The 26,806-nt window shown below is 39.3% G+C and overlaps 2 protein-coding genes across 3 annotated transcripts; one reads left to right on the forward strand and one right to left on the reverse strand.

Moving 5' to 3' along the window:
• Positions 1-1,171: 1,171 nt before the first annotated feature.
• MRPL57 (mitochondrial ribosomal protein L57) lies at positions 1,172-2,271 on the reverse strand. 2 transcript variants are annotated; one of them, XM_032402508.1, is made up of 2 exons: positions 2,180-2,271; positions 1,172-1,978 (listed from the first exon to the last, which is right to left on the reverse strand). In XM_032402508.1, exon 2 carries the CDS (start codon positions 1,971-1,973, stop codon positions 1,665-1,667), a length of 309 nt encoding a protein of 102 aa, XP_032258399.1. In that variant the 5' UTR covers positions 1,974-1,978; positions 2,180-2,271; the 3' UTR covers positions 1,172-1,664. The 2 variants fall into 2 exon arrangements, with proteins under 2 accessions (XP_032258399.1, XP_032258398.1); XM_032402507.1 differs by having other exon boundaries at positions 1,172-1,981.
• Positions 2,272-2,367: 96 nt separating this feature from the next.
• SKA3 (spindle and kinetochore associated complex subunit 3) lies at positions 2,368-21,033 on the forward strand. The gene is made up of 9 exons (XM_032403368.1): positions 2,368-2,525; positions 5,415-5,476; positions 5,584-5,749; positions 8,881-9,292; positions 11,264-11,343; positions 16,369-16,454; positions 17,851-18,054; positions 19,344-19,474; positions 19,822-21,033. Exons 1-8 carry the CDS (start codon positions 2,423-2,425, stop codon positions 19,470-19,472), a joined length of 1,242 nt encoding a protein of 413 aa, XP_032259259.1. The 5' UTR covers positions 2,368-2,422; the 3' UTR covers positions 19,473-19,474; positions 19,822-21,033.
• Positions 21,034-26,806: the final 5,773 nt, after the last annotated feature.

Here is a 26,806-nt window from a genome sequence, read left to right on the forward strand (position 1 = left end):
TACCTCTCTTCTCATGAACTGCCTTCTATTTCTTCAGACTCTAAGATTTTAGCATCTTTTTCCTTCTCTAAGATTCAAGTTAACCATTCTGAGTTACATGAGTATCAAAGCAACATAGTTACAGTTTTAAGCAGGTCCCCTGAGCCCCTTCCTTCACCTTTCTCCTAAACAGCATCAGCTGTCACCATTTCCAGATATGAAAATAAAAGGTCAAACTAAATTGCTCATATGAATCAGAGACATTTCTGTAAACTACAAAAAGCGTTCAACAAGTATTTATACACCACTAAGAATGACATATTAATAACAGTTCAGCTTGGTTAAGCATTCAACTATCATGTGGCAGGTACTTTTCAGGTGCAATGAATCAAAAAAGAAAAAAAAACTAGTATGTCCACCAAAGCCTATACATCCCAATGGCAGATATTTAAATGTAAATCACGAATCATTCATATTAATGAAGGTAACAGTCAATGTTGGCAAATGAGATTGGCACTCTCATACATGGATCTTGCTGTTTTACAATCTTTCTGGAAAGCCACTGGCAATATGCATCACGATCTTTAAATGTTAGAGTTTTTAGCTCTAAATTCTATTTATCCATATAGACTCAATATATGTTTCATCTCTGGGTAATGGGATTGAATTATTTTTCTTCTACGTGTTTTGAAAATGTTCTATTAAATATATACATACATAGCAGTTACGATTTCTAGATACAGAAACTGAAATCCAAGTCACATTCATTATTGGGTATGATTATGGACAAGTTTCTTAAATATTTCCTCACATGTAAAATAGCCCCAGGTGATAGGATTACTGTATTTGGTAACACCTGTAAAGTGCTTGACTATTACATTCTGAAAAAGGTTTGAAAAAACAAACATCTTCAACTGGTGGACTGTAAGGTTCATTATTACATCCCAGAAAGGTTTTTTAAAATTTTTTTTTATTTTTAAAGATTTATTTATTTATTTGAGGTGGGGGGAGGGGCAGAGGGAGAGAGAATCTTAAGCAGATTCCCCCCAGAGCATGGAGCCCTATGCAGGGCTGGATCTCACCACCCCTGAGATCACCATCTCGGGAAACCAAGAGTTAGACCGGCTTAACCGATTGCGCCACCCAGGTACCTCAAAAGAGGTTTTTAAAATAAAACTTCATGTAACAGTTCTGATGAGTACCTTTTACTTTATTTAAATGTCTTTTAGCAATCCCAGAAGAAAATGCTATTTGTAGGAGTATGTGTAACTGAAAAAACTTTTTTTTTAAATTATGTTTAGGCAATTATTCTTTTGAAGAAAGGTAAACCCCCATCAAGTATCTCATACTTAAGCACAGATTCCAAACCACAGTTTGTAGCTTTTTGGAAGCTTTCATCCAAAATACATTTTATATCCTCTGTGACCTAGGAAATCTCTTGTATCTTCCCATCAGGGTAACGGAAAAGGAAACATGACAGAGACTGGACTAGACAGGACTATGAAGTATTAAAGAGTTTGAAGCCCCAGATATTCTATATGCAGACCACTACACTCATGCCTGCTGTTCAATAAGGCTGGTCCAAATGCTCATTTTTTTCCCCAGAGGTTAGTTTTTCGGTTCCAGAATCGGGTCAAGAGGTGGCAGCCCTGTGATCCGTCCAACTGAAAGGTGGTGGCTCCGGGTTAGGACCACTTCTTGGAGACATTGAGATGGTCGAGCTGGTCTCCCACAAATCTGTTGGGGGGGAACTTGGACATGCTGGCCGCCTTGATGGCCTCGAAGGCCGCCGCCCTGCGCTCCGCGGCGTGGCCGTACTCCTGCTCCGCGGTGAGATAGGGCATGCTCAGCCAGTAATGGTTCTCCGCCTCTATCTCCAGGCGACGGATCATCCTCTGCTTCGCGTGGAAAGACACGGTCCGCGGCCGCCGGTGCTTCCCGATCCACTGTCTGCCAGGAAGGCGATTGCGGCGGAGGAGGGCGGTCAGGAACATGGCACCTGCTGAGACAGGGCAGAAGTCGCTCCAGAACTGTTTGGCCGCGGGAAGAAGCAAACGCGAGCGCGCGCAACACGGTTCTCCTGCCACTCGGCCATCTCCGAGAACGCACACCGCACCCCAAATGAAGCGGGGAGCCCAACCAGGCGCGACAGGGAAAAGAAGAGGACTCGTGAAACAACGAAATATGCCAACCAACTCACCGACCGCGTTCCTCAAGACACCGCACACACTCCGCACGCCAGCGGACACGACCCCGGAAGTGCGCCCGTCCCTCGGAACCTCCTTGCCTCTTCGCGCGAGACTTCAGTTCTCGCGAGAGAGGACTAGTGCGTCGCCGCGGAGCCGGGAACGCTTCTGGCGCAAAGAGATTCAAACTAGTGGCGGGCGTAACCGGAGCAGTGGACTCTCCTTGCGTCTAGTGTACTGCTGAGGAGCCGTTACCCATGGATCTGATCCGAAGCTTCCACACGAAGCTACGGTCTCTGGCCATCACCCTAGACAGCGAGACGGCTCGGCTGCAGCGAGCGCTGGACGGAGAGGAGAGCGGTGAGTGAAGCGGGCGGGCGTTGTGGCGGATCGCGGCTACTACGACCCTCCCGGCCGCCCTCAGCCAGCCAGGAGTGAGGCATGTCAGAAGGGCCTTAACAAGTAAAAACCACACATTTGCAGAAAGGTTATTTGTCTACAGTGGTGAGGAGTGCTTCGAAAGAGATACGGAATGGGGGTGGTACACCTATCAAAATGCTGGCTGTTTGTCGTTAGCAGTCCCGAAGTGACAAGTGCCACCTTTACATTATTCTTATGCCCCCTCAAGTATGTTGTGGCTGTTTTCAGTTCTATGTACGACCACATTTGCTCTCCTCAAATAATGAAATAGCTCTATTACTGTGTTGCAAAGAGAAACAGCATAGAGTAAGAATGTAAATTGACAGATTGAACTCATAATGCATACAATAATTTATACATATTATGCTTTCAAGTCACATATAATGGGTATTTATCAATAAAAATACAATATAATTAAAATTAAACAAAATGCAGCAGGGTTCTTTACATGCATAGTGACTTTGTCTCACCCAAATGGTCCACAGTTGCAGGAAATGCCTGTTTTTCCCAGCCAACAGTATTGCCAACACAAACACTAGTATTCAATACTGCTTGCTTGCTTGCTTTTTTCTTCTTTTTTTTTTTTTAAAGTAATCTCTACACCCAATGTGGGGCTCGAACTCACGACCCAGAGATCGAGAGTTGCCTGCTCTTGCGACTGAGCCAGGCAGGCACCCCTGAATATTGCTCTTTAAAAAAAATAAATATAGCAGAATTCGTCACCACTAATCTTTATATTAGAAATTTTTTAAAAAATTGTTTCAAGAGTAGTTCAGATTTTGAGATTATTTTATAAATGTCATAATTGTAATTTGCCTTAAAATATGGTGCCCCACACAGCCTCCTTTAGTTTATTTATATTACGAATAGTGTTCCAGCCATTTAAAAATGTTTATTCTTTTGACTGTAAAACAATACATGTACATGGCAAAAAATTTGAGGTACAGAAAAGTAGAAAGAGGAAAACAAATATTTCCTATAACTCAACCATTCAAAGACACCACTATTAGTATTTTATTATTTTGTGTTTGTCTTCTCTCTCTCTCTCTCTCTTTTTTTTTTTTTTTTTTGTGAGCTCTAGGCCTAATGTGGGGCTTGAACTCATGACCCTGAGATCAAGAGTCATATACTCAAGGGACTGAGCCAGCTAGGTGCCTCTTTGGATTCTTGATATATAGCTGAATTGCTTTCTATGAAGTTTGTGCTAATTTACCTTCTTACCAGCATTTTAACTGTGTACACAAATTTTGCATTTTCTTCATTTGCAGCCAATATGTATTACAGAAAATATGGAATTGTTATAGAGAAAATGATCACCAAAAAATCTCACCTTTTGTGATCACAGTGATGAATCAGCAGGGAGTCTGCTGGGGATTCTCTCTCTCCCTCTGCACCTTGCCCCTGTGCGCGCGTGCTCTCTCTCAAATAAATAAATAAATCTTTAAAGGAATAAAGGCTACAATTCAATGGTTTTTTATAAATTCACAGAGTTGTGCAACCATTATAGTAGGTTTAGGTTTTCATCACCCTCAAAAGAAACCCTCGTGACTGTTAATATCCACTCCCCATAATCCCACCCCCGCCTACCACACTAGCCTTATGCAACCACTAATCTATTTTCGTCTGAATGAATTTGCCTATTCTGGATATTTTAGATAAAATGAATCATACGATTTGTAGGCTTTTGTGATTGACTTATTTTAGCATAATGTTGCAAGGTTCGTTCATGTCATAAGCATGTATCAGTACTTCATTTTATTGCTGAATAATATTCCATTGTATGGATATACCACATTGTGTTTATTCATCAGTTGATGAACATTTGGGTTGTTTCCACTTTTTAGTTATTATGAATGTATGTAAACATCTGTGGGTGAGTTTTTGGGTGAACATAATGTTTTCAGTTCTCTTTGGTATGCTCTTAGAATTGCTGGGTCATATGATAACCCTATGTTTAACTTTTTGAAGAGCTGCCAAATTGTTTTCCAAAGTGAATGCACCATTGTACATTTCCACCAGCAATGAATGAAGGTTGTAGTTTCTCCACATCCTCATCATTTATTATTTGTCTTTTTGAATATAGTCATTCTAGTGGGTATGAAGTATCACTGTTTTGTTGACTTGCACTTCCCAAATGAAAATTGGTCAGCTTTTAACAAGTGAAAGTAGATCTTCAAAGGAGGCATGTTTTAGAAAGAAAAATAGTATTTAAAAAACTGCTTTTACATGATGTATATTATACATATTGCAACTGATAGTAAGAAAAGTGACAGTACAATGAGTGAAGGATGTCTTTTCAATAAATGGTGCCAGGTGAGTTGGACACTCATATGGAAAATAAGAATGGATCTTGATCCTTACTTCTTGCCATATAAAAAAATCAATTCCAGGTAGATTGTAGCTCTAAATGCACAAGGCAAACAGTAAAGCACTTAGAAGAAAACGTAAGTGTTGTCATTGGCAAAGATTTTAAAACTAGGAACCAGAAGGTGCTCACCATAAAAAAATTGCTAAGTCAGATTACATTTTCTCCTTCTCCCTCCCTTCCCTTCTTTCCTTCTTGATCTGAGTACTGATTATGTAGGGTATATTCACTTTCAAAGTGCGTGAAGCTATATACTTACGACTTTTCTACTTTTCTATATGTATGTTATAATTTCATAAATTTTAAAAGAAAGGTCTTTACCCTTTTTTTTTTGGTAATTGACAAATTATGAATAAATATCGACAAGGATTTTATAATTCTAAGAAACAACACTAAATTATATTTTCTGTTCTTTTTCCTCTTTTTCCTTATTGCACTTTTTCCTTTCTGTATTCATATTGAAGACTGGGAAGATTACCCAATGAGAATTTTATATGACCTTCATTCAGAAGTCCAGACTCTAAAGGTATCACTTCTACAATATTAATAGATCATCTTTGTGTCATAATTTTTAAAATCTAGATAGACTTAGTCAAAAGATAAATTATAATGTACTTTTTTTCCTTATAAAAGGATGATGTCAGTATTCTTCTTGATCAAGCAAGTTTGGAAAGTCAAGAAAGCATTGGTTTCATAAAGGCAACAAAAGTACTGATGAAAAAAAATTCAGTGGATATCATGAAAATAAGAGAGTTTTTCCAGAAGTATGGATATAATCCACGTGCCAAGAAAGATTCAGGTATGAACAACTTGTATTTTACAGTATTTGTTTTAGTATTAAAGAAGGAAGGCAGCATGATTAAATATGACTACTCTGGGTTTGGCCATGGTTTCTGGTTCTGGCTCTGCCATTATGTGACTGTCATGCGTGATCATCATTTATTCATCAAACACTGTGCTAGATGCGGTGCTGATTGGTGGTGTAAAACAAAGACAGTCCTTGCTCTCCACAAGATATAAATCTACATGATTTTAGGATAGTTGGTTTCCAGTCTGCTCTGCCGCTAAATAGCTGAGAGACTAATCTTAAAGCATGCTATTTCCTTTTTCTTGTTCTCAATTTTCTCTTACTGTAGAATGAGAAATTTGGGGCATTATAAACTGATAAAGGCCTTTTTAAGTTCTACAGTTTTAATGAAGGTTAGTATAGCATGGTGGTTTAGAATTTAGAGCCAGGCTATCTGAATGCAAATCTCTAATTCCACCATTTATTAGCTGTATTATCTTTGACCAGTTACTTAACATTGTACTTCAATGTCTCATCTGTAAAGTGGAGATGTTTGTATCTACCTCTGAGGTTGTAGAAGGATTGAATGAGATAAAATTTGTTTAGAACAGTACCTGGCATGTTAATCACCCAGTGTTAACTACAGTTAGGCCCATACCTGTGAGTGACTAATTTCAGTATGCTTCATTGTCTTCGTTTCTATGAAGGGAATGATCTTTGTGCATAAGTAAACCATTAATTAAATTCAACAAATGTATATTGAGGATATGTGTGGAGGGTAAATTAAACAGTCTGCATGGTACTATGGAAAGAATTCAGTTGACTTTATTGTGAACAAGCTATGGATTCAAATACTGGCTCCACCAGTTACTACATGTTGCGTGACTTTGGATAATTTCTCTGAATTGCTTTTTCCTCACTTGCAAAATGGGAATGATAATACCTCCTTATGAGGCAGTGATATGGTGATGATTTTATTAATCTCATCAGTGATAGCCTTGTGATAAATACAAGAATAGATTTTTGGTAGCCTTTATAACATTTCTCCAAATTAACAGAAAGCACATTGCCTAAACAGAACTCAATGAATCAGCAGTTCTTCCAAGGGCCAAAAGCCATGAAATCAAAGTCTGTAACTTTTTTTTCTTTGTGTGGTACATTCTCCATATTTAACACGTCCTGGTTTATCATGTATGCAAAAATAGTACCCTATCCTAATTCATTTCCTGTTGCCAGTCAAAACAAAGAAAATACTACCTTTAAAGAAAACATGTGCTCCTCTTCACTTCCTCCAATCTGTTGGAGCTCTTAGCTGGCCCAGGAAATGCACAGCCTAAATTTATCCCTTTCCTATTCATTTGGATCCAGAAGATTGTGGCAGGAATCTGTACCAATGTCTGATAGCCCCATTTTAACTATGGACCTTCCTTTAAAAGATGAAGCAAAGAGAAACAAAAAAGGTCATTATCAGACTTAGAAAAATATATTCCAATTCATAACAAGAGAAGTACAAATACTTTCTTCTTAAAAAGAATGCAACAAACAAATTTTGGAGAAACTTTTTCCCATTTCTTTCAATATGTGCAATTGTTACAATTCATATTTCCAATTTGGCAACCAAATGGTATCTATTCAAGGTCATCTGAAACAGATCTTTGTATTAACTCCCTCCCTCCTTATTCTTAAACAAATGGTAGTGTTTGGAATCAAAGGATGTGGGTTCAAGTCTTGGCTCTTTAAATTTTAATCAGCTGAGTGTTTTCCAAAATGTTTGGTACCTTTATCTATAAAAACAAGGAAAAAATATCCTAAGATACGTCATGCTTGAAACAGTTAATACAAAAATTAAATGGAGAAACATTCAAATGCTTGTCCCAGGGGGGATTCTAAACACATTTTCATTTGTCTTCCTTCATCTTATCCTCTCCATTTTCTCTTCCTTTCTGGTACCCTTTCTAAATACTGGTTCGTTTTTCTTCTCCACTGCATGCTACACATTTTACATCTGTCCTTCTGCATTTTCTTACACCCATTCCATTCTCCATACCTTTTATAAAGATTTTATTTATTTATTTGACAGAGAGATATAGCGAGAGAGGGAACACAAGCAGAGGGAGAGGGAGAAGCAGGCTTCCTGCTGAGCAGGGAGCCCGATGCGGGGCTCAATCCCAGGGCCCTGGGATCATGACCTGAGCCGAAGGCAGACGCTTAACAACTGAGCCACCCAGGCACCCCTCCATTCTCCATACCTTGTTATCTCACTGAAGCCCTGTCATTTATTAAGCTAATCTCTGCCCACATCCTGGCCATATCCACATGTCTTCTTTCTGGTTATCCTCTTTGACTTTCTGTTGGCTCGCACTAAAAGCTAGTATTTCTCCTTCTTAAACTCTTTCTTGGCATCATAGTACTATCCCGGACCTTTTAACTGCAACTTGGGTCCCACACCAAATTCATTAACCATTAATGTATGCAGGAAATGGCAAAGGATTGTGGGGAAAAACATAGTTGTTATTCAATTATTTAGTCTGAAATGCTCAGTGTGGTGGTTAGGCATATGGGGTCTGGAGCCAGATATAACCTACTCAGGGTTGAGAAACTATAGGTCTTTCTAATGCTCTCCTGTTGTTTTCCTCAACCAGGCTTTTGATACAGGTGTTCCAGACTGAGGATAAAAATTTATTTTGGTGTAACAGTCTTTCCTTTTTAACTTAGGCATCTGTAAATGAAAAATCTAAAATAATATTATACTTTGTGTTAAGTCTAGATCATAGTTAATTCCACCCTGTGCTTAATGTCATAAAATGGTAAAATTGTTCTACAATCTATTAAGAGAGATGGGTAAATCACAGTAACTGAGGAAGTAAGGATATTCGACTTTTATTTGCATTGATTTTTCATCTTTTAACATTTAAGTTTACTTCTTAAATGTGTCATCAAAATGGGATATGGCTACACAAGAGGTACATGTCAGGAATTTCGTAAAGGGACCATTGAAATAAAACTTTAGAGACTAAGGAGGGAATCAGGACTTTTGCTGATTTGGGACCTTTCAGATGGAGCTGTTTTGTATGGTTTTAGTACATGGGATTTTGTGGTTTGATGTTTGACCAAAATATGACCTCCTTGGTTCTTCCTCACAGTGGATGAACAAGAAATCATTGACTCTGAATCAGAGTCCACTAAGCATGAAAATTTTCAAATGCCTGATGTGAAGGACAATCTGTCTGATCCTGCTGTTCCAAGCACTTCTGGTTCTGAGAAGTCTCCACGGAGTCCACAACTTTCCGATTTTGGACTTGAGCGGTACATGATATCCCAAGTTCCAGCAAACCCTCCACAGGCGGTAAACAACCATGAAGAAGAGCCAAAAAATTTAACTCCATCTTCTAAACAGTCACTAGTTAAAGTACTAAAAACTCCAAAATGTGCTCTAAAGATGGATGATTTTGAGTGTGTAACTCCTAAATTAGAACACTTCGGTATCTCTGACTGTACTGCGTGTTTAAATGAAGATTACACAATGGGACTTAAAAATATGAAGGAGAATAAATGGTAAGCCACTTTCATAAAAGGTAACTTTCTAAATCTTTTGTATGTATTGATTTTTCCTAGAAGAGATATGACATTTCAGACAGTAACTTTCCTTCGAATGGTTTTCAGATACTTCACATTTCAAACTTCCCTGAATCAGCAATTCTGTGAGTAAAGTGTGAGCTCTTAGATTTCTGGTTAGATGCTGTAGGAGTAATACAGGCCTGAAAGAGTTTGGTGTTTGGTGGGATAGAGAAAGGGTAGAGTCAGTAAGAACCTGTGAATGATTTTGCATGGAGATGTGGGGAGAGAAGACTTGGGGATCCAGGATAAATCAAAGACTTTGTTTTGTTACCTGTAATGATGCATGGGAAAACAATGAAGACAGGAAAACCTGCAGCTTGGGTTAAAGGTGAATGCGCTTCCATGTTGATTTAGAGGTCCCAGTAGAGGTGTTCTTGGGTGTAGGTATATTAATATGAATTGGGAGCTCAGTGACCAGTTTTTGTGCAGTGAATAGTGTGGAAGTGGTACTTAAAGAGTTACAATGAAAATGAAAATACCCCATATTAAAGCAGCCAAGCAAGAGCTAAAGATAAATCCGTATCTTTAAGAACTGTAATTATTAAAGAAGGCAAATAAACATTCAACTTAAGGAGTCAAGTAAAAACCCACAATTGTGAGAGAGAAGGGAGTAAACACCAAAGATAAAATAAGAAGTCATTATAAAAGATTTTTAGGAGAGTAGAGTTGATAAATCTAAGAACTGGTTCTTACTTAAACGTAAATGCAAATGACAAAATTAGGAATAAAAGGCTATATTTATTATTTTTAAAGCTATTAGAAATACGATAGGGCATAGTATTGGGAAATTTGGAAAGTTCAGATAAATGAAAACTTTTTGAAAATAATACACAGTTATTAAAATCAGCTTGAAGTAGAAAACCTGTATAGACCATTGTATTATGGGTCCCAGCACCTCACCTGGACTCTTCAGATTCATAAAACCTCTGTTTTCCATTTCCTCACTAGTAAAATGTATATAATCATACCCATCCTGCTTACCACACAGAGTCAGTGGAGTATAATGGATAGCAAAGTTATAAATTGCCTTAAGAATGAGATGCTATGAAAATAATGACCTTTAAAAAGAACTGTCGTTATCAGGGGTCTACAAACTACTGCCACAGGCCAAATCCAGCCTGCTGCTTATTTTTGGTAAATAAAGTTTTATTGGAGCATAGGCTAAAAAAAGTTCTTTTTCTAATAGTAGAATAAGACAGAAAAATGCTGCAGTTTAGTTTATGAGATTGACATACCCTTGATACAAACACTGACAGCACACAGAAGGAAACTACAGCTGATCTAATTTATGAACATGGATGTAAAATCCCAGTTAAAATACTCACAAATTGAATTTAACAGAATATTAAAAGTATAGTGGACAACTTTCAAGTTAAGCTTATCCTAGGAATGCAAAGATAGTTTAATATTTGGAAACTCATAAAATACTTTATTTTAATGACTTTATAAAAGAAAGGATAATCTCAATAGATACCAATAAGGAATTTGATAAAATTTGACACTCATTCATCATTTAAAATGCTTGGTCAAACTCGAAATAGACTACTTCATTAACATGATAAACTATGGATATCTCACTTAGTAATGAAGCTATCTTGATGGTTTTGAAACCATGAGCTATATAATTCCTATATTTGAACTAATGAGTTAAACGTATGGCTTACCCTTAAGTCAGAGTTTCTTAACCTGCTTCTAAGTCACACCTGTCGATACAAAGTGGTGTATAACCTTTTTTGAGCCATGGATATACATTAGTTAAAAAAAAAGATTAGTTCCATGGGACTTCTGTTCCATAAAACAGAACTGAATGTTTGTCCAGACTTGATGATACATAGTAAGATTGAATTTTTTCCCAGAGATTCAATATTAACTTTTTTAATCTTATAATTTCCCTATGAATTACACCAGTGAAGAGGCCATAGAACCAGAACCAATGACCAGTGATAATTTCTTTGCCACTCCTGGCCTCCAGCAGTTGAAAAAAAATGGTAAGTGTAAAAATCACATTACTTCTCAGCTATCCTCTTTCTAGATTATCTTTGTACAAAAATGGTTCTGTCATCTTAGACATTCTCATAGCCCCCCTGCATCTTTTCAGTTCATAACATTGAATTATATAAAGTACCATCCCATCCAGGTGCAGCATGATTTCATACTAGAGAAAGATATAACTCTCTGGTATGTTTTTCATATTTTTCCTGATTATAGTCAATATCTGTCAGCTTGTTGTTTTTAACATTTTAACCTAAAACATAAATATTCAGTCACCAAACTTTTGATACAGAGCCAATAAGTACCTTTTTTTTTTTAAGATTTATTTATTTATTTTAGAGGGGGAGGGGCAATAGAAGAGGGAGAGAGAAACTTAAGTAGACTCCGAGCAGCAGAGTTCAGAGCCGGATTCGGGGCTTGATCTCATAACCCTGAGATCACGATCCCAAGATTACGACCTGAGCCAAAACCAAGAGTCTGATGCTTAAGTGACTATGCCATCCAGGTGCCCCCAATAGTACCTTTTTAAAATACAGCATCAGCTATTGATTAGAATTCAACATATTTTTCTTACATAAACCACACTCAGAATACATTAGCTACCATTTCAAATTCTGTTTTTTTTTAAATACTACAAGAACTTAGAGAAAATTTTCATGTAGTGTTTTCGTATTTGTCCCACCAAACATGAAAACATTAGTTTTCACAAAAATATAAAAAATTCTAGAGTTTGTGATTTTTTTTGATTAATTATTTACAATTGTCTAATCTATATCAAATTTATTGTATTTTTTGAAGTAACTTGTCTTTATCAGGTCTTTCCAAGTTTATGAACATATTTTCAAAAAAATTCTCTTTTTGTACTAATTTCACTGACATATACTATTAAATTATGTTCCTAAATTATCAAGTACTTCTGGCATAAACAGAAGTGAAAAAATACAAATGACTTCTAGTAAACCTAGAGCTCAGCTTGTAGGAAAGAAAGAGGCTGTCTGTACCAAAGAGAGGGAGAGAGTGGACCACCACCTCGTATATACCCAGAGTTAATTCCCAATGGAGCATAAACTTTTTAGAAAATGATGAAGGAGGAGAATATCTGTATAACTTCTAAAGTGGGATGGATTTTTTAAAGAATAGCTTCCTGACTGAAAGCCTTCAGTGTACCACAGGCAGTGTATCTTACGAAAGGAGTGGCAAGCTTAGGCTTATCTACTAGTACTTTGGTTAAGTGGAGGCTTGTTAAGAGAGTTTCTGTTGTATTTTAGCTTGACCCTATTCTTGCGCCACAAAAGTACCATTATTGCAGTCCATACTTGGGAAAATTTAGTAACTTGTTTACCATTTTCTTTATTTACTGTTGCTTCTTATATCCCACTCATTCTTTCTGGGTTTAGTTTTCTTCTTGTTAAAGCACATCCTTCAGCAGTTCTTTCAGAGATGTTATTTCTAGTCTGTGAGAAGTCATCTCTGGTTTTGTGTCTGAAGACATCTTTTTTTCCTTCTCATTCATTTTTGAACAATAATTTAACTGGATATAGACAATAGGTTGACAGTTGACTTTCTTCAATATTTTATAAAGAAATTATTTCATTGTCATCTGGTGTCCATTGCTGATAAGCAGAGTGCTGTGGGTCTAACTCGATTTCGTTTGTAGATTTTTGGTCTTTTCTTCCCAGTAGTAGGTTTTTTTGTTTTTTGGTTTTTTTTAATTTTATTTTATTATGTTATGTTAGTCACCATACAATACATCATTAGTTTTTGATGTGGTGATCCACGATCCATTGTTTTCGTATAACACCCAGTGCTCCATGCAGTACGTGCCCTCCTTAATACCCATCACCGGGCTAACCCATCTCCCCGCCCCCCAAGATTTTTGTCATTATCTTTGATATTCTACATTTCTCTGTAATTTTAAAATATGTTTATTTGTTTTTAGATGTTTAGATGTATATGTTTAGAATTTGGTATGATTTTCAAACTAAGGACCCATGTCATCAATTTTGGAAAATACTCTGAGATTATTTCTTTAACAAAATTACCTCTTCCCTAATTCCTCAGTTTTTTTCTCCTGGAGTTCCTGTAAGCTATATTTTAGAATGTTATCCTTCAGTCTCCTTGGTTTGTTAAATTCCCTTTGATATTTTCCTTCCTTTTCTCTATGCTACCTCATGCTTTAGTTAGAACTTTTTTCCACTTTGCTATTTTTCTCTTACCCTGAATCTAAATTACTTTTTTTTAATCTATTGAAGTTTTACTCTGGTGACTACATTTTCTGTTTTATACATTTTTCTTTCAAATGTGACTCTTCTTTTTCCTTCCACAATACTGTTCTCTTGCCTCATGATTTCTGTGCCTTCCTTTATCTCTTTGAACATTTTAAACATGTATCTGGAAGACCGTTTAAGATGTGGGTACTTTTGTTTATTGCTCTGATTCTCTTTCTTGGAGGTGCATTTCCTCACAGGCTTTCGATTTTTAACTGTGAACTCCTCTTCAGATGACGCTGTTTTCAGTGGAAGTTCTGGGAGCCACGGGTTGTCCTGTGGAGCTGTTTCATGCTCACCCCAGCCAAGGCCCCACGGTTTACCAGTTGCACACAGGTTTTTAGGTGAACTGCTTGACTCAGGATGCCTGCAACTGGACTCAGAGGGTGAACTCAGAACCCACAACGCTGTGCTGCGTGGAGTTGATATTCTGATTATCAGTTTTTTCTGAAGACTTAACCCTTAGCCTAGCTGACTTCAGTCTGTTCCCCTGGAGCCGGCGCCAGTGGGCAGGTGTTTTCCAGTTTCTGCTTCACACACCTCACTGCTCCCGCAGGCTCTTGGCTTGCTGCAGTGTGCTCTGTTTCAGTGCCTCCTCAGCTGGAGCCTGTGCCCTTAACTTCCGTGTGTGCTAGTCTTGGAATCCCAGGTGTTTGGGTGTCTACATGGAAATTTCAGATTAAGATTAAGATTAGCATCTTAACTGAATTTGCTCCAGATCTTTCTCTTCATGTTATACTAAAGCTAAATCCCCACTCTGTTGTTCTCCTTCCCTTCCTCCCCTAAAGTGATGATGATTGTAGAGTTGTGTTGTTTGAAAATTTCATTTAAGTTGCAACATCCAATTTGTATTCTTCTGCCATTTGCTTTTTTCACTCAATTCATGTAAATCCAGTTCATCTATTTTAATTGTTAAACGTTGTATGAGTAAGCCATATTTTATTTATTTACTTGCTTATTAAGGAGTAGTTGTTTTTTACTATTACAGGCAGTGCTCTGATGAAATTGTTCCTTGTACACATGTGTTACTCACATCTAGGAGTGGAGTTTCTAGATCAGAGGGGATGCACATCTTCCCATATTCTAGAAAATGCTAACTTGCCACTTGAGAGTGGTTGTCCTGATTCTCACCAGCAGTGTTTACATTTGTTTCTCCATCTTTTTTTTTTTTAAAGATTTTATTTATTTATTTGAGAGAGAGAATGAGATAGAGAGAGAGAGCATGAGAGGGGGGAGGGTCAGAGGGAGAAGCAGACTCCCCGCTGAGCAGGGAGCCCGATGCCGGACTCAATCCTGGGACTCCAGGATCATGACCTGAGCCGAAGGCAGTCGCTTAACCAACTGAGCCACCCAGGCGCCCCATCTTTTTTTTTTTTTTAAGATTTTATTTATTTATTTGACAGAGAGAGACACAGCGAGAGAGGGAACACAAGCAGGGGAAGTGGGAGAGGGAGAAGCAGGCTCCCCGTAGAGCAGGGAGCCTGATGCGGGGTTCGATCCCAGGACCCTGGGATCATGACCTGAGCCAAAGGCAGACGCCCAACAACTGAGCCACCCAGGCACCCCTCTGTTTCTCCATCTTTACCAGCACTTGATTTTTAGACTTCATAAAATTTTGCTAGTCTTGTCATTTTTCTAACATTTACTTTTTCTCTTTGATTTTTTTAAAAGTTTATTCATTTATTTTAGAGAGAGAGAGAGTGTGAGCAGCGGGGAGGGGCAGAGGGAGAGACTCTCAAGCTGACTCCCCACTGAGTGCAGAGCCCGATATGGGGCTTGATCTCATGACCCATGAGATCATGACCTGAGTCAAAACCAAAGGTCAGCCGCTTAACTGACTGAGCCACCCAGGCACCCCTCTTTGATTTTTTTTTAAGATTGCTTTCATGATACTATGTGTTAGAGGTATTAAATGTCTGTATAGCCATGATTCTGTTTCTGGGATCTCTTTTTAAAAGTTCTGATAGTCAATTACGGCTTTAGAATAAATCCTAATGTCTTAGAAGGTAGGTGACCTCCTTGCCCTCTTCCTCCTCCTGTTTCTTCTTCAGAAATTTTATTTTCTCCATAAAGATCATACAGATTTTAATAGATTTACATGTAGGTGTCTTGTTGTCTTTGTTGCTGTTGTAAAAATGTATCTTTTTTTTTTTTTAAAGATTTTATTTATTTGAGAGAGAGAGAGTGAGAGCGAGCATACAAGCAGGGGGGAGGAACAGAGGGAGAGAGAGAAGCAAGCTCTCCACTGAGCAGGGAGCCTAACACGGGGCTTGATCCCAGGACCCCAGGAATCCTGGGATCATCACCTGAATTGAACGCAGACGCTTAACTGACTGAGCCACCCAGGTGCCCCCAAAAATATCTTTTCTCAAATTATGTTTTTAATTGTTTGTTGCTCTTTTGCTAGAACTATTTATATTTTATTTATATTTATAAATATCTTTTCTCAAATTGTTTGTTGCTCTTTTGCTAGAACTATTTATATTTTATTTATATTTACATTTATTTTATATATTGCTCTTATACCTTGCAGCCTTGCTGAGCTTTTATTAGTGCCGATGATAACTAGATAAGCAAATACAGTTTTGTTTCTTCCTGTCTAGTCAAGCACACATGATAGCTATTTCTTAAGTTATTAAAAATGAAGTGCACAAATTATATTGACTATGATTATAACCTAAAAGTTGAAATAAGTTGCTTATTTCAACTTTATTTTCAAATGTGTATTCTCATGCCATTGCTTCTGTCTTTTAGGTGCCAACTACACGGATTCTCCCGTGGCACCTACATTCTGCACTCCTGGTTTGAAAATTCCTTCTACAAAGAACAGTACAGCTTTGGTACATTTCCATAACATTGAAAGCTCTAATCTTTTTCCTGATGACTCATATACACTACTATTTCTAGCCTCAGTCTGTTTTAAAAACGTAGACTATTATATGTTAACTATACGTCAGTTGACAAAACCCACTTAGATTAATGCAGGCTTTAAAAATATTTTTATATCTTTCTGGAGGGGAATTTAGCAGCATATAGCAAAAGCTTTAAAATTTTTTCATACCCTTTAACCATATTTCAGAATTTCTTTTAAGGCACATTGGCACAAAGAATTATAACAAGGGAGTTATAGAAGAAGGAACAGCATTATTTATAAGAGCAAAGAATGGGAAAAACCTGAATGTCAAAGTGGTAGTGGAGAAGTGAAATACACTAAGGTATATGTTTTAAAGAACAAATAAGAACATAAAAAGAATGTTTTTCAAGAAATTTTAATGAAGGAAAATGACATGCCTGTGTATGAATATACAAACACACACAATATACTTTATTTCAAAGAAAAAGAATAAAAGAATGGATAGAAACACACCAAAATGTGATTATCTATCTCCAGGTGATAGATTTAAGGATGATTTTTAGGGTTTTTTCAAATATTTCTCAATGAACAAATACACTATAAGCATACCTCATCCCTTTTTTAAAGTTGCTATGAACACTTAAGACAACCAATGCAGAAGACTGGGCTGTCCATAAAATGTGACAGTACATCTGTGGAGCTAATTTTTTATTTTTAAATATTTGATGAATTTAAAATTGAATAGCCCCATGTAGCTTGTCGCTGCTGTATCGGACAGTGTAGCTCTAGACCAACAAAATGCGGTTAGTATCAGTTGAAGTGTCTCTCAGGTTATTGCCTGCTAGTACTTGCCTCTTACACTTAATCCACTCCTTGTGTTCCAGTGTGGAAGGCCCTGTACTAGTGTGACTCTCCCTCTTTATTAACTCTGACCCTAGGGAGATGAAGGGATTTACTGGATTGGTGAGTTTAGCATGAATTGCCTGCTAAGCTTACTTGCGTCAGACGGGCTTTCTTGGTCTCGAGAGTGAGGGCGTGTGGTAACACTTGTGCTCATCCGTGCTATTACTCTCACCTGGCCCAGCTTAGTGCTGCCCGAAACTGGGTGGGTAAAATCCATCTAAATCGGGTTCAGTCAAGCCCGTTTAGTTTTCATATTAAGCTGTAGCTCAGCCATTATCAGTAATGAGTGATGGTATTTTGTCCTCCCTATGCCGTTTCTTTGTTTTCTCAATTTTCTTTAGTAATTGGCCGAAGAAGAACAGGTCATTTTTGTGCTTACTTCTGTGTCACTTTTGTGCAATAGAACTAAAATTGACTAATAATTTTTGTTCACTGTATTTTATGCCATCATAATTTAATGATTTCTTTTTGTTCAATAGGGGTCCACAGATTATCCATTATCAAAAACAAATAGTTCATCAAATGATTTGGAAATGAAAGACTGTACATCATTAGTTTTAAATTCAGACAAGTGTTTTGAGAGTTTTGCGGATCCCTCTTCTCCTGTAATTTCTTCTTATGAGAATCTGTTGAGAACACCTACACCTCCAGAAGTGACTACCATTCCAGAAGATATTCTCCAGGTGGTATTTCCAGGCTGTTTCTTTCTCTGATACATTCTTTTCAAAATTAGATATTTATATTAAAGACCTGATGAAACTGTATATAAACTGTCTTATTTCTCATTGGGCTAATGGGCTGGTTCAAGTACTGAGAAAATCTAAATTCTGTGCCCTTCTGAGAGTACCTCGCTGAGGCTCTTCTGAGCTGAGTACAAGCTCATGACTTCATCATACTTTTATGCCCTCAATGCTGCATTACCTTTAACTACATGTTCTGAAATGTATTCTTAGAATATTTTGTAATAATTGTTCAACTGCAATTGCCATGTTGACCATTGTTTTCATTGGAGGTATGTCTGGCAAAATCAGAAATGTCATTTACCCTACATTGCCCAGGGTAGGGTATCATGAATAGCTTAGATCAGTGTTTCTTGAACCCAAAACATCTTGGACCTCAGTTTGAGAAACATTGATTTAAATGTTAGAATATCTGATTCTTTAGTACATCATTTACCTCGAGTCTACTCCTGATCTATATACCGACTGCCAGATCTACTGAATAACCACCAGTCATGCCCCCCACACTTAATGGAAGTTAGAGTACTCGGCAGAATGGCTTAGGCAAGTGGAATTGTTAAGAACCGTTCTAGCAACTGACCCAGCTTGTGGAGAGCTGTGGGAAGGATGAAACTACTTGGAAGAATACCTAAATGCCATTAGAGCAGACTCATCCTGTGGTAATCAAGAAAGTAGTTGTTAACCCTTTTTTCTTTGTCTTCTGTTTTCCTGGGCATTATAAGAAGTGGAGTGAGCATATTCTGCCTTTATAGGAGTTATCTAGAGTTTCCACTTTGCTGTGGTTCATCCTTCTCTTTTTATTTCTACATGAAAGAGGGGAAACCTTGTATTTAATGTATCACCTATGTATGAAAAAGCTGATATTTCAGACTCTTTATAATCTTTAATAGCTGATGATCTTTCTTTTGAGCATGTATCTTGCCTCCTTCCTATATACATTTTCCCTAACAACTTTGTAAAGGCTTAATTTGCTCTCAGGGATGCATTGCTGCTTACTCCTATTAATCTTAGAGTACATTTTAGAAGGCTTTAGAAAATCAAGCCTCCAAATTCAATTCTAATAACTCCATCTTTTCTTTGCTGTTGAACATCTGTCTGTGCTGCTGAAAAATAACTGTTTCAAATAATCCCGATCTTTAAATTTTCCTTGGCTTTTCTTGAATGTTTTATAAGACCTTCCAAATTTGTTGTGTTGTTCCAATGACTTGATAAAAAGGAATGTTTTGTTTCAGATTTTATCAAAATACAACTCAAACCTAGCAACTCCAGTAGCAGTGAAAGCCATGCCACCCAGCAAAGGGTTCCTCACTAAATACGAAGGACTGAACATCCGAGGTGTTGGCAACAAAGAAAATTGGTGAAGGTATGTTACCGTTGTAAATAAATTATCTGTATTATTTGAGGAGAACATTTAAAAATTAACATTCGTATGGTAGTAAAAAAAATTTTTAATTTTTTTTTTGGGGGGGATAGTAAAAAATTTTTAATTGACATTTGCCAGCTTAGGTTAACAGCCTCTCTTTTGATATAGAGCTTGTTATCCCTGGAATTCAGACTCCCACACGAACACGTGGGATGACCTCATTGGGAATCTATACCCAATTATTTTATGATTGTAAAAATATATAGCCATAATATTGTCATTTGTTTTATTGATGTCTATTTATTATGCTTGATTAAATCTTAAAAAAAAATTGTATCTTTTTGCAGAAATTCTAGTGGATCCACCCATTGTAGAAACTGAACAGAAAGATGAAAGCAGAGCTGGACTTACTTTGTTATTCACATTGCCCTACATCTTCCCCCTTTATAAAAACCAACCCATATTAAAGATGAACATGGACACTGGTGTCATAATGTGGTTTGTTGTTTTTGTTTTTTTTTTTTAAGTAGGCTCCATGCCCAGTGTGGGGCTTGAACTCATGACCCTGAGAACAAGAGCGGCCTGCTCTACTGACTCAGCCAGCTGGCACCCGTTATACGCTTTTTATTGAGATTTGATTTAGTTTAATCTCGGTCTCACAGTTTTCAAAGATTATTACTATTACATTGATTTCACATTGATCCTGCCTAATCTGACAGAATGGCTGAGTAATATTAGGAAGCAGGGCAAATAATTTAAAATTTTTAAATGTTACTCAGGCAAGGCCACCCCGATCTTCTCATGGCGAGGTGGCATTGCTGTCGGCTGGAGCTGGGCTTCTCCCCTGATTCTGGCTCTGCCCTGGTCCTGTCTCCTCTCACAACTGTCCCAGAGCCTTTCACACCATTTATTTCAGCAGTGCTTTTAAGACTGTTGTCTACAAATGGCAGCTTAAATAACTTGAGGAAAAGGGAGGAATCTGCAGGTCTGGGTAGCTGTACCGCAGGTCTCAGTTGGAAACAGGGACTCACCTGTCAGGCTGTGGGTTTTTCTTGTTTTTACTCCCAGCTTTTTACTTCGTGTCAGTTTTATCCTCTCAGATCAGCTCTTTCCATCACATGGCTGCTGACATCTCCAAGCATGCTCTCCAGCTTGACCACCCAGCAAACCCTGAGCCTCCATCTGGAAGGTTCTGATGACTCTTCCTGGGCTGGGTACCCTTCTATGGATTGTCACCTGAGAGCCCAGGAGGCAGGAGACCCTTACCTCTCGAGCCCTCTGATAGCTTCAGGCTGCCCTGTCCAGCGAGTCCAGGATTCTTCCCATTTAAGTATAAGCGGGAAGTAGTTCTAAGTTCATGCAGGTATTGTTGGCAAACTCCAGATTACAGCCAAAGGGAAAATGACCTAGCCTATTGCGGAGACCACTTAAAAATTTGCAAAGAAACAGTTTGCACGTATCATGACAAGGTGCTTCAAAGGCTTAGATTTGGGAAATTTGATGCAGTAAAGACTACCCTCTCTTGGGACGCCTGGGTGGCTCAGTGGTTAAGCGTCTGCCTTCAGCTCAGGTCAGGATCCCAGGGTCCTGGGATCGAGCCGTGCATCGGGCTCCTTGCTCAGCAGGGAGCCTGCTTCTCCCTCTGCCTGCTGTTCCCCCTGCTTGTGCTCTAACAAATGAATAAATAAAATCTTTAAAAAAAAAAAAAAAGACCACCCTCTTTTATGATGGTACCTTGAAAGTTCAGTGTGAAGACTTGTCACATTGTGCTCATCTTGTCAGAAAATCGTCACTAAAACAAAACTTTGTTCTAGGAATTAGTGTGTGGTTATATTTGTTAAGTATAGTGTAAAATATATATTTTCAAGGTAAAGCTCTGGTCTTTATATGCGAGGGCTCCCAAACTGCTGTCAAACTCTTGTTCGCTGTTTTCCATAGCTACATGCATGGAGATCCACAGAGCGAATGAGACAGCTCGAGGAGGGGCGGGTAGCTTCAAAGCAAACTCAGGACTGAACCCTGGAGTTCTCCTCGCTTTGGAAGACAGATGCAGAGCAGTCTAGCAAAGGAGGTTGAGAAGAGACTAGTGAAGCAGTAAGAAAATATATCACTGAGTGATCGCTTCTGTCAAATTGATGGTATTGACAGCACTGATTAATTTTGAAGGGGACCTAGGAACTGCAGTGGACTGAAGAGAAGGGGGGTGGGGTGAGGAGCAAAGGGAAATGAAGAATGTTGTAGTAAACAAGTATTTCTGGTTGGCTGCTAGTATCCCCAACTTGTTTTGATGGCCCCCCAAATTCCATTTGTCCAAAACTTTTCTTTCTCTGACCCTGCTTTTCTACTATAATCCCAGTTTGTTCAAACGACGATGCTTCCAGCTTATCAAGCTTCAGGTGTTAGGATCTTGCAAGCCTGTTTCTTGCTTAAAACCCTTGCAGCGTCTGCATATTGCTCTCAAAATGAAATCCAACATCCTATGTAATCTGACCTTTAGGTTACTTCTCCCTGTTCTCTTGCAACTTGTGCTCAACCACACAGGCCAACTTTCCTTTCCTTTCCTTCTTTCCTGCCGCGGGGCTTCACATACACTGCTACTTTATCCTACCCACTCTGCTTAGCTAACACCCTCGCCTCCATCTGCCCTCAATGCCTGGTTTGTCTGCCCACCCTACTGGCCCTTTAAAGGAAAGCAATATTCTGATTTCCTGGAAGAACTGACAGCCCAGCTCCAGGCTCAACCAAGCAGTATCACAATCCCCGACCCGTGTGGTCAGTGATGGGCATATGACCCGTCAAGTCAGCGAGAGCCCATTCTAGGACTCTGGGAACTGCTGGGAAACACTTCTTTTCTGGGTGTGCACATGCACACCTGGAGCTCCTGGCCACCCTCTCACACGTGACGGGAACGGAGCCAAGCAGGAGAGCAAGAGGGAGCTGAGGTCTGACAACTTGGAGCCGCATCAGCCAGCTGGGCCCACAGCCAGCTTGCTCTAGCCTGGGATTCTTTGTTAAACGCTTCATAAACTTCGGTGCTATGCTAGCGGAGTTTCCTTGTTTTTTGAAAGGAGCTTCGGGTCTCAGGTGAAATGTCATTTTGTTATTTTCCCAAAGGTCCTCCTGCTTAGTTCTGAGCACCCCGTTGTCATCCTTTGCAGTACCTGGTAGAATCTGTAAAAAAATACTTGTGTAGATTTAATTTTTATCTCTACTATTGGACCATAAACTCAGTAAGGGCAAGAATCTTGTTTGCTTTTGTTCATTACGCAGATAGTTAGCAACTTAAGTTCCTGAATGAATTCGCACTAACATCAAACATGAGAGCTCACTGTGCTAGGCACAGTTCTAAATACATTTCCTGAATTTCCTAAATACAATAACCAATTCTTAGATCAACTCTTATGAAGTAGGTACTATGGTCCCAACTTTTCGGATGAGTGCTGTGGCTTTAATGACTTTCGGGGCGCCTGGGTGGCTCAGTCATTAAGCGTCTGCCTTCAGCTCAGGTCATGGCCCCAGGGTCCTGGGATCGAGCCCCGCATCGGGCTCCCTGCTCTGCGGGAAGCCTGCTTCTCCCTCTCCCACTCCCCCTGCTTGTGTTTCCTCTCTCGCTGTCAAATAAATAAAATCTCTAAAAAAAAAAAAAAGACTGACTTTCCTTTTCCCTGCCCCATTTCCCACCCCAGATCTGCTTGGCGGCCTAAGATCTCTGGGACTTGGTCCCTCACCTGTCCCCTCTGCCACTATGCCAATTCTCACCCAGATAACTGTGGTGGCATCAGACCTTTTTATCCTGACCTCCAGTCAAAACAGTTCTTCAGGGCTCCATTGACTGTTCTTCCTTTTTCACGTTCCTGCCTTAGTTCATGCTAGAGCCCGTATCTGGAGTACAAATCCAACCCAACCTCTTTGAGGAGTTGGACAAGCTCAAATGCCATCATCAGTAGCAACTGTCTTTGTCATGACACTTTCCCCGCCACCTTTCATCGCATTTGCACTTCCATGACTAGACAGACTTTTCGAGGAGGATCCGTATCTGGGTCAGATTTCTCTGTGTACCGCCAGGCAGGCCCTAGTAGCTGCTACCGGATAGGCACTTTTCAAATACGTTTTACCCCCGGCATAGTACTGGAAAGCGAGAGGAGTTAAAGTCATCAGGAATACTACAAATTCTGACAGTTCCCAATAGTCACTCTACAGATTTTGAAAATGCCTCAGGAGGTTCACCTCATTCACAACGGAAACTGCTGTAATCTCAACTCCTATCTGAAGTTTTCTTAGGAGCTGCTAGTCTGGACAGGAAATTCTGACAGCCGAAGGCACAAAGCAAGGGGGCACCAAATGCCTTTTTTCTTCTTTGTAAATAGCTCTTCACTGCATATTCACCATCAGGCACACTCAACACCATTTCACTGGCTCCTCCCAACAAGCTTTCGGGGCTGGTAGTAACGAGCACACCTTTCTACAATAAATTCTGCATAACATTCTCAGGTTCATGATTTTTGCTTAGTAAAATTATTTTTCAGTATTTAGTATTAAAATTGCTTTTTGGACTTTATTCCCTTGCTATAGGGGCAAGAAAATCCATGAATAAATACACTTCCTTCAGGCTTGTTCCACAGCAGACTCCCAAGAAATTACAGCTCTTGGCAAAACCACCTGTATCCAAGCAATAGAACACAACTTGGAACACACAGACCTTGTTCAGCTGCTCTGACCCTCCAACTGGAAGCCGGGACCATATCATTTAAGACAGGCGTTCTGGTTTGTATAAAAACTGAAACCGGTCCATACTCAAGACGATGCACCTTGGTAGAGATCAGTTGCGGAGGATTAACTTCCCTAAACAAACAGTAACCTGTGGTGTGGGTGGAAGCCAGGGTGCAGAGTTGAGGATAAAGTAAACCGTGAAAGAACACTACTTTTGGAAATGTGTATTTCAACATCTGTTCCTAGGTTCATGTGACCCACTTGTGACATGCTAGTTAAAGCGGGCTTCAATCTCATCTCTAAATGGGAACTAGTCTCTGCAGCTTGGTTGGGAAGGTTCAATGAGGAGACACAGTCAAGTTCCTCAGGCCCAGCACAGCCCAGCACTATTTCTGATGAGCTGTTTCCGGGTGTGGCCTTCTCAAAGTCTGAGGTCTCAAGTCTGGAGTTTGAATAGCAAGAGGCAGGCTGAGTCCAGCTCTTTACTGATGAGTAACAGTTTAAGTTTTAGAATTGTAAACCTAAGCCAACAGTGTGATAGCGCTCTCCCCCTCACATGCGAGCGCTCGCACACACGTGCACACACCGCCACTGTCTCAACCACCACCCGAGCAAGTGATTACTGTGGGTGGAACATTTCGTAAAATCTAAATACCAATGTAACAGTGAGACTCCCCATTAAAAAATAACCTAAAATACCAAGTTCACGTACACTGTGAGGAAACTCAAAAGACAGGCAAATTATAGGCAACACATGAGCTAGAACACATACTCCAAAGGGAAAATTTCAACTCCAGAAAATACCTTACGAGCAAGAGAGGCCTTCAGGGTACTAAGCACTGAGCACGGTGCTGTCATGGTGACCATTTATTCCTATTTTATATTTGAGGAAACCACTCAGTTACTTACCCATAAGCCATACTTACCAAAGCCAGAGGTAAATAAGGACTAAGTACAAGTTGTCTGATTCTTACCATTATAGTCAATAATAAATCCATGAAGTAGTCTTTAATTTACTTTTGGTAGAAGACTGAAATCTTTAAAGTAAAAATTCCATGTTGGAACCAAGTAAATAAACTGCTTTAAAACTACTGGGAGAGGCGCCTGGGGGGCTCAAGTCGTTAAGCGTCTGCCTTCGGCTCAGGTCATGATCCCAGGGTCCTGGGATTGAGCCCCGGATAGGGCTCCCTGCTCTGCAGGAAGCCGGCTTCTCCCTCTCTCACTCTCCCTGCTTGTGTTCCCTCTCTGGCTGTGTCTCTCTGTCAAATAAATAAATAAAATCTTTTTTATAAAAAACAAAAACAAAAACTACTGGGAGAATAACCTGGAATTAACAAGAGAGCCCTCGTTGTAGTTCACACCATATCAAAAAGTGGCTTATGAAGGTCCTGTATTTAGTTCCTGCCTTCTTCCTCTGCATAGTAAATCGGTTTCTTCCCCAAAATAGGAAGGTAACCACGGCTCTTCTCAAAAATCGAATCAAAATCGGTTTAAAATACTTTATGACTGACGGAACTCAAGTCTATCTAGTCTGAATGAATAAAAAAAATCTAAGGGTTTGGGGTAAACTTCAGAGGAGAAGAGGCACCAGATCTGGGTTCTGGGCTGGTCTCTGCGCCTGGTGATGGGCTTTGCAGCAGATACACCAATTCCACGGAACCATTACATTGAAAAGGCTGCTTCTGTACACACAAGATAAAATGACCGCAACCTGACTGAAAATCACTGCTAGCACCTATTTTTTCATTTTGGAATATACGTTTTCCAATTCCTACTGTAACAGACTATGGTAATTTAGACTCACTACACACTGGCCACACTCTAGAAACTTCAAGATGGGAACGTAAGGGCGCCACAGAAGATATGGCTTTAGCTCTGACTACTTTATAGCTAATAGCTAGTATTTACTGTTTCTTACAGGTCAGGCCTCTGGAAATACTTAATCGCCACAATCCCATGGGCTGTCCTCGCCATTTTACAAATAAAAACAAACAGATTCAAGTAACTTGTCCAAGGCTGCAGAGCTCCTGCTGCAAAAATGTTTAGGCCAGCTGGTCTTAACCACGACGCACATGGACTCTCCAGATACTCAGATACAAGGCAGTCCCTGGCACTGGTAACACCACGTATCAATAGCCTCTATTTACTCAACTTCACCATATCCCTGGCTCTGCTCCTGGATCCTAAGATTCCTCTTTCATCCATTTTTAGACCTTCAAGGTAAACCTTTCCACCTTTACCCTAAGTGCTAACCCTTGTTTCCTCTATACTGGTTCCTATCTTCAAAATGCGCTATTCTCCCCATTTTTCAAACATAAAGAGCCCTCACCGTGGCACCCATTCTCCTCTTATGTCGCTGTACCTTGCTTTAGGCAGGCCTGTCTCTTCGAGCACACATGGCTTTTTCAACTTGCCTCAGCTCATGTTATTCCAAAATGCCAACTCGTCCTTGTTCTAACTGCAGGCAACAGTCCAGGCCACAAACTTGCCCTCTACTTAATCCCAGGGCTTTCTCACTCTGCCCCATTTGGGCTTTAACATACCATCCTCCACTACTCAGCATAAACCCCAAATACTACATTAAACCCTGTTCCCATGCCTTCATGAACTTTCACACTCCAG

This window comes from Phoca vitulina, unplaced genomic scaffold (assembly GCF_004348235.1).
Source record: "Phoca vitulina isolate PV1807 unplaced genomic scaffold, GSC_HSeal_1.0 scaffold5, whole genome shotgun sequence".
NCBI classification, from domain to species: Eukaryota; Metazoa; Chordata; class Mammalia; order Carnivora; family Phocidae; genus Phoca; species Phoca vitulina.

Bases quoted from the DNA above. Each gene is read 5' to 3' on its own strand.
- MRPL57 (XM_032402508.1), bottom strand. From the start codon at position 1,973: ATGTTCCTGACCGCCCTCCTCCGCCGCAATCGCCTTCCTGGCAGACAG.
- SKA3 (XM_032403368.1), top strand. From the start codon at position 2,423: ATGGATCTGATCCGAAGCTTCCACACGAAGCTACGGTCTCTGGCCATC. The intron at 2,526-5,414 runs GTGAGTGAAGCG...TTCATATTGAAG, and splicing joins GCTGGACGGAGAGGAGAGCG to ACTGGGAAGATTACCCAATG. The intron at 9,293-11,263 runs GTAAGCCACTTT...GAATTACACCAG, and splicing joins AATATGAAGGAGAATAAATG to TGAAGAGGCCATAGAACCAG.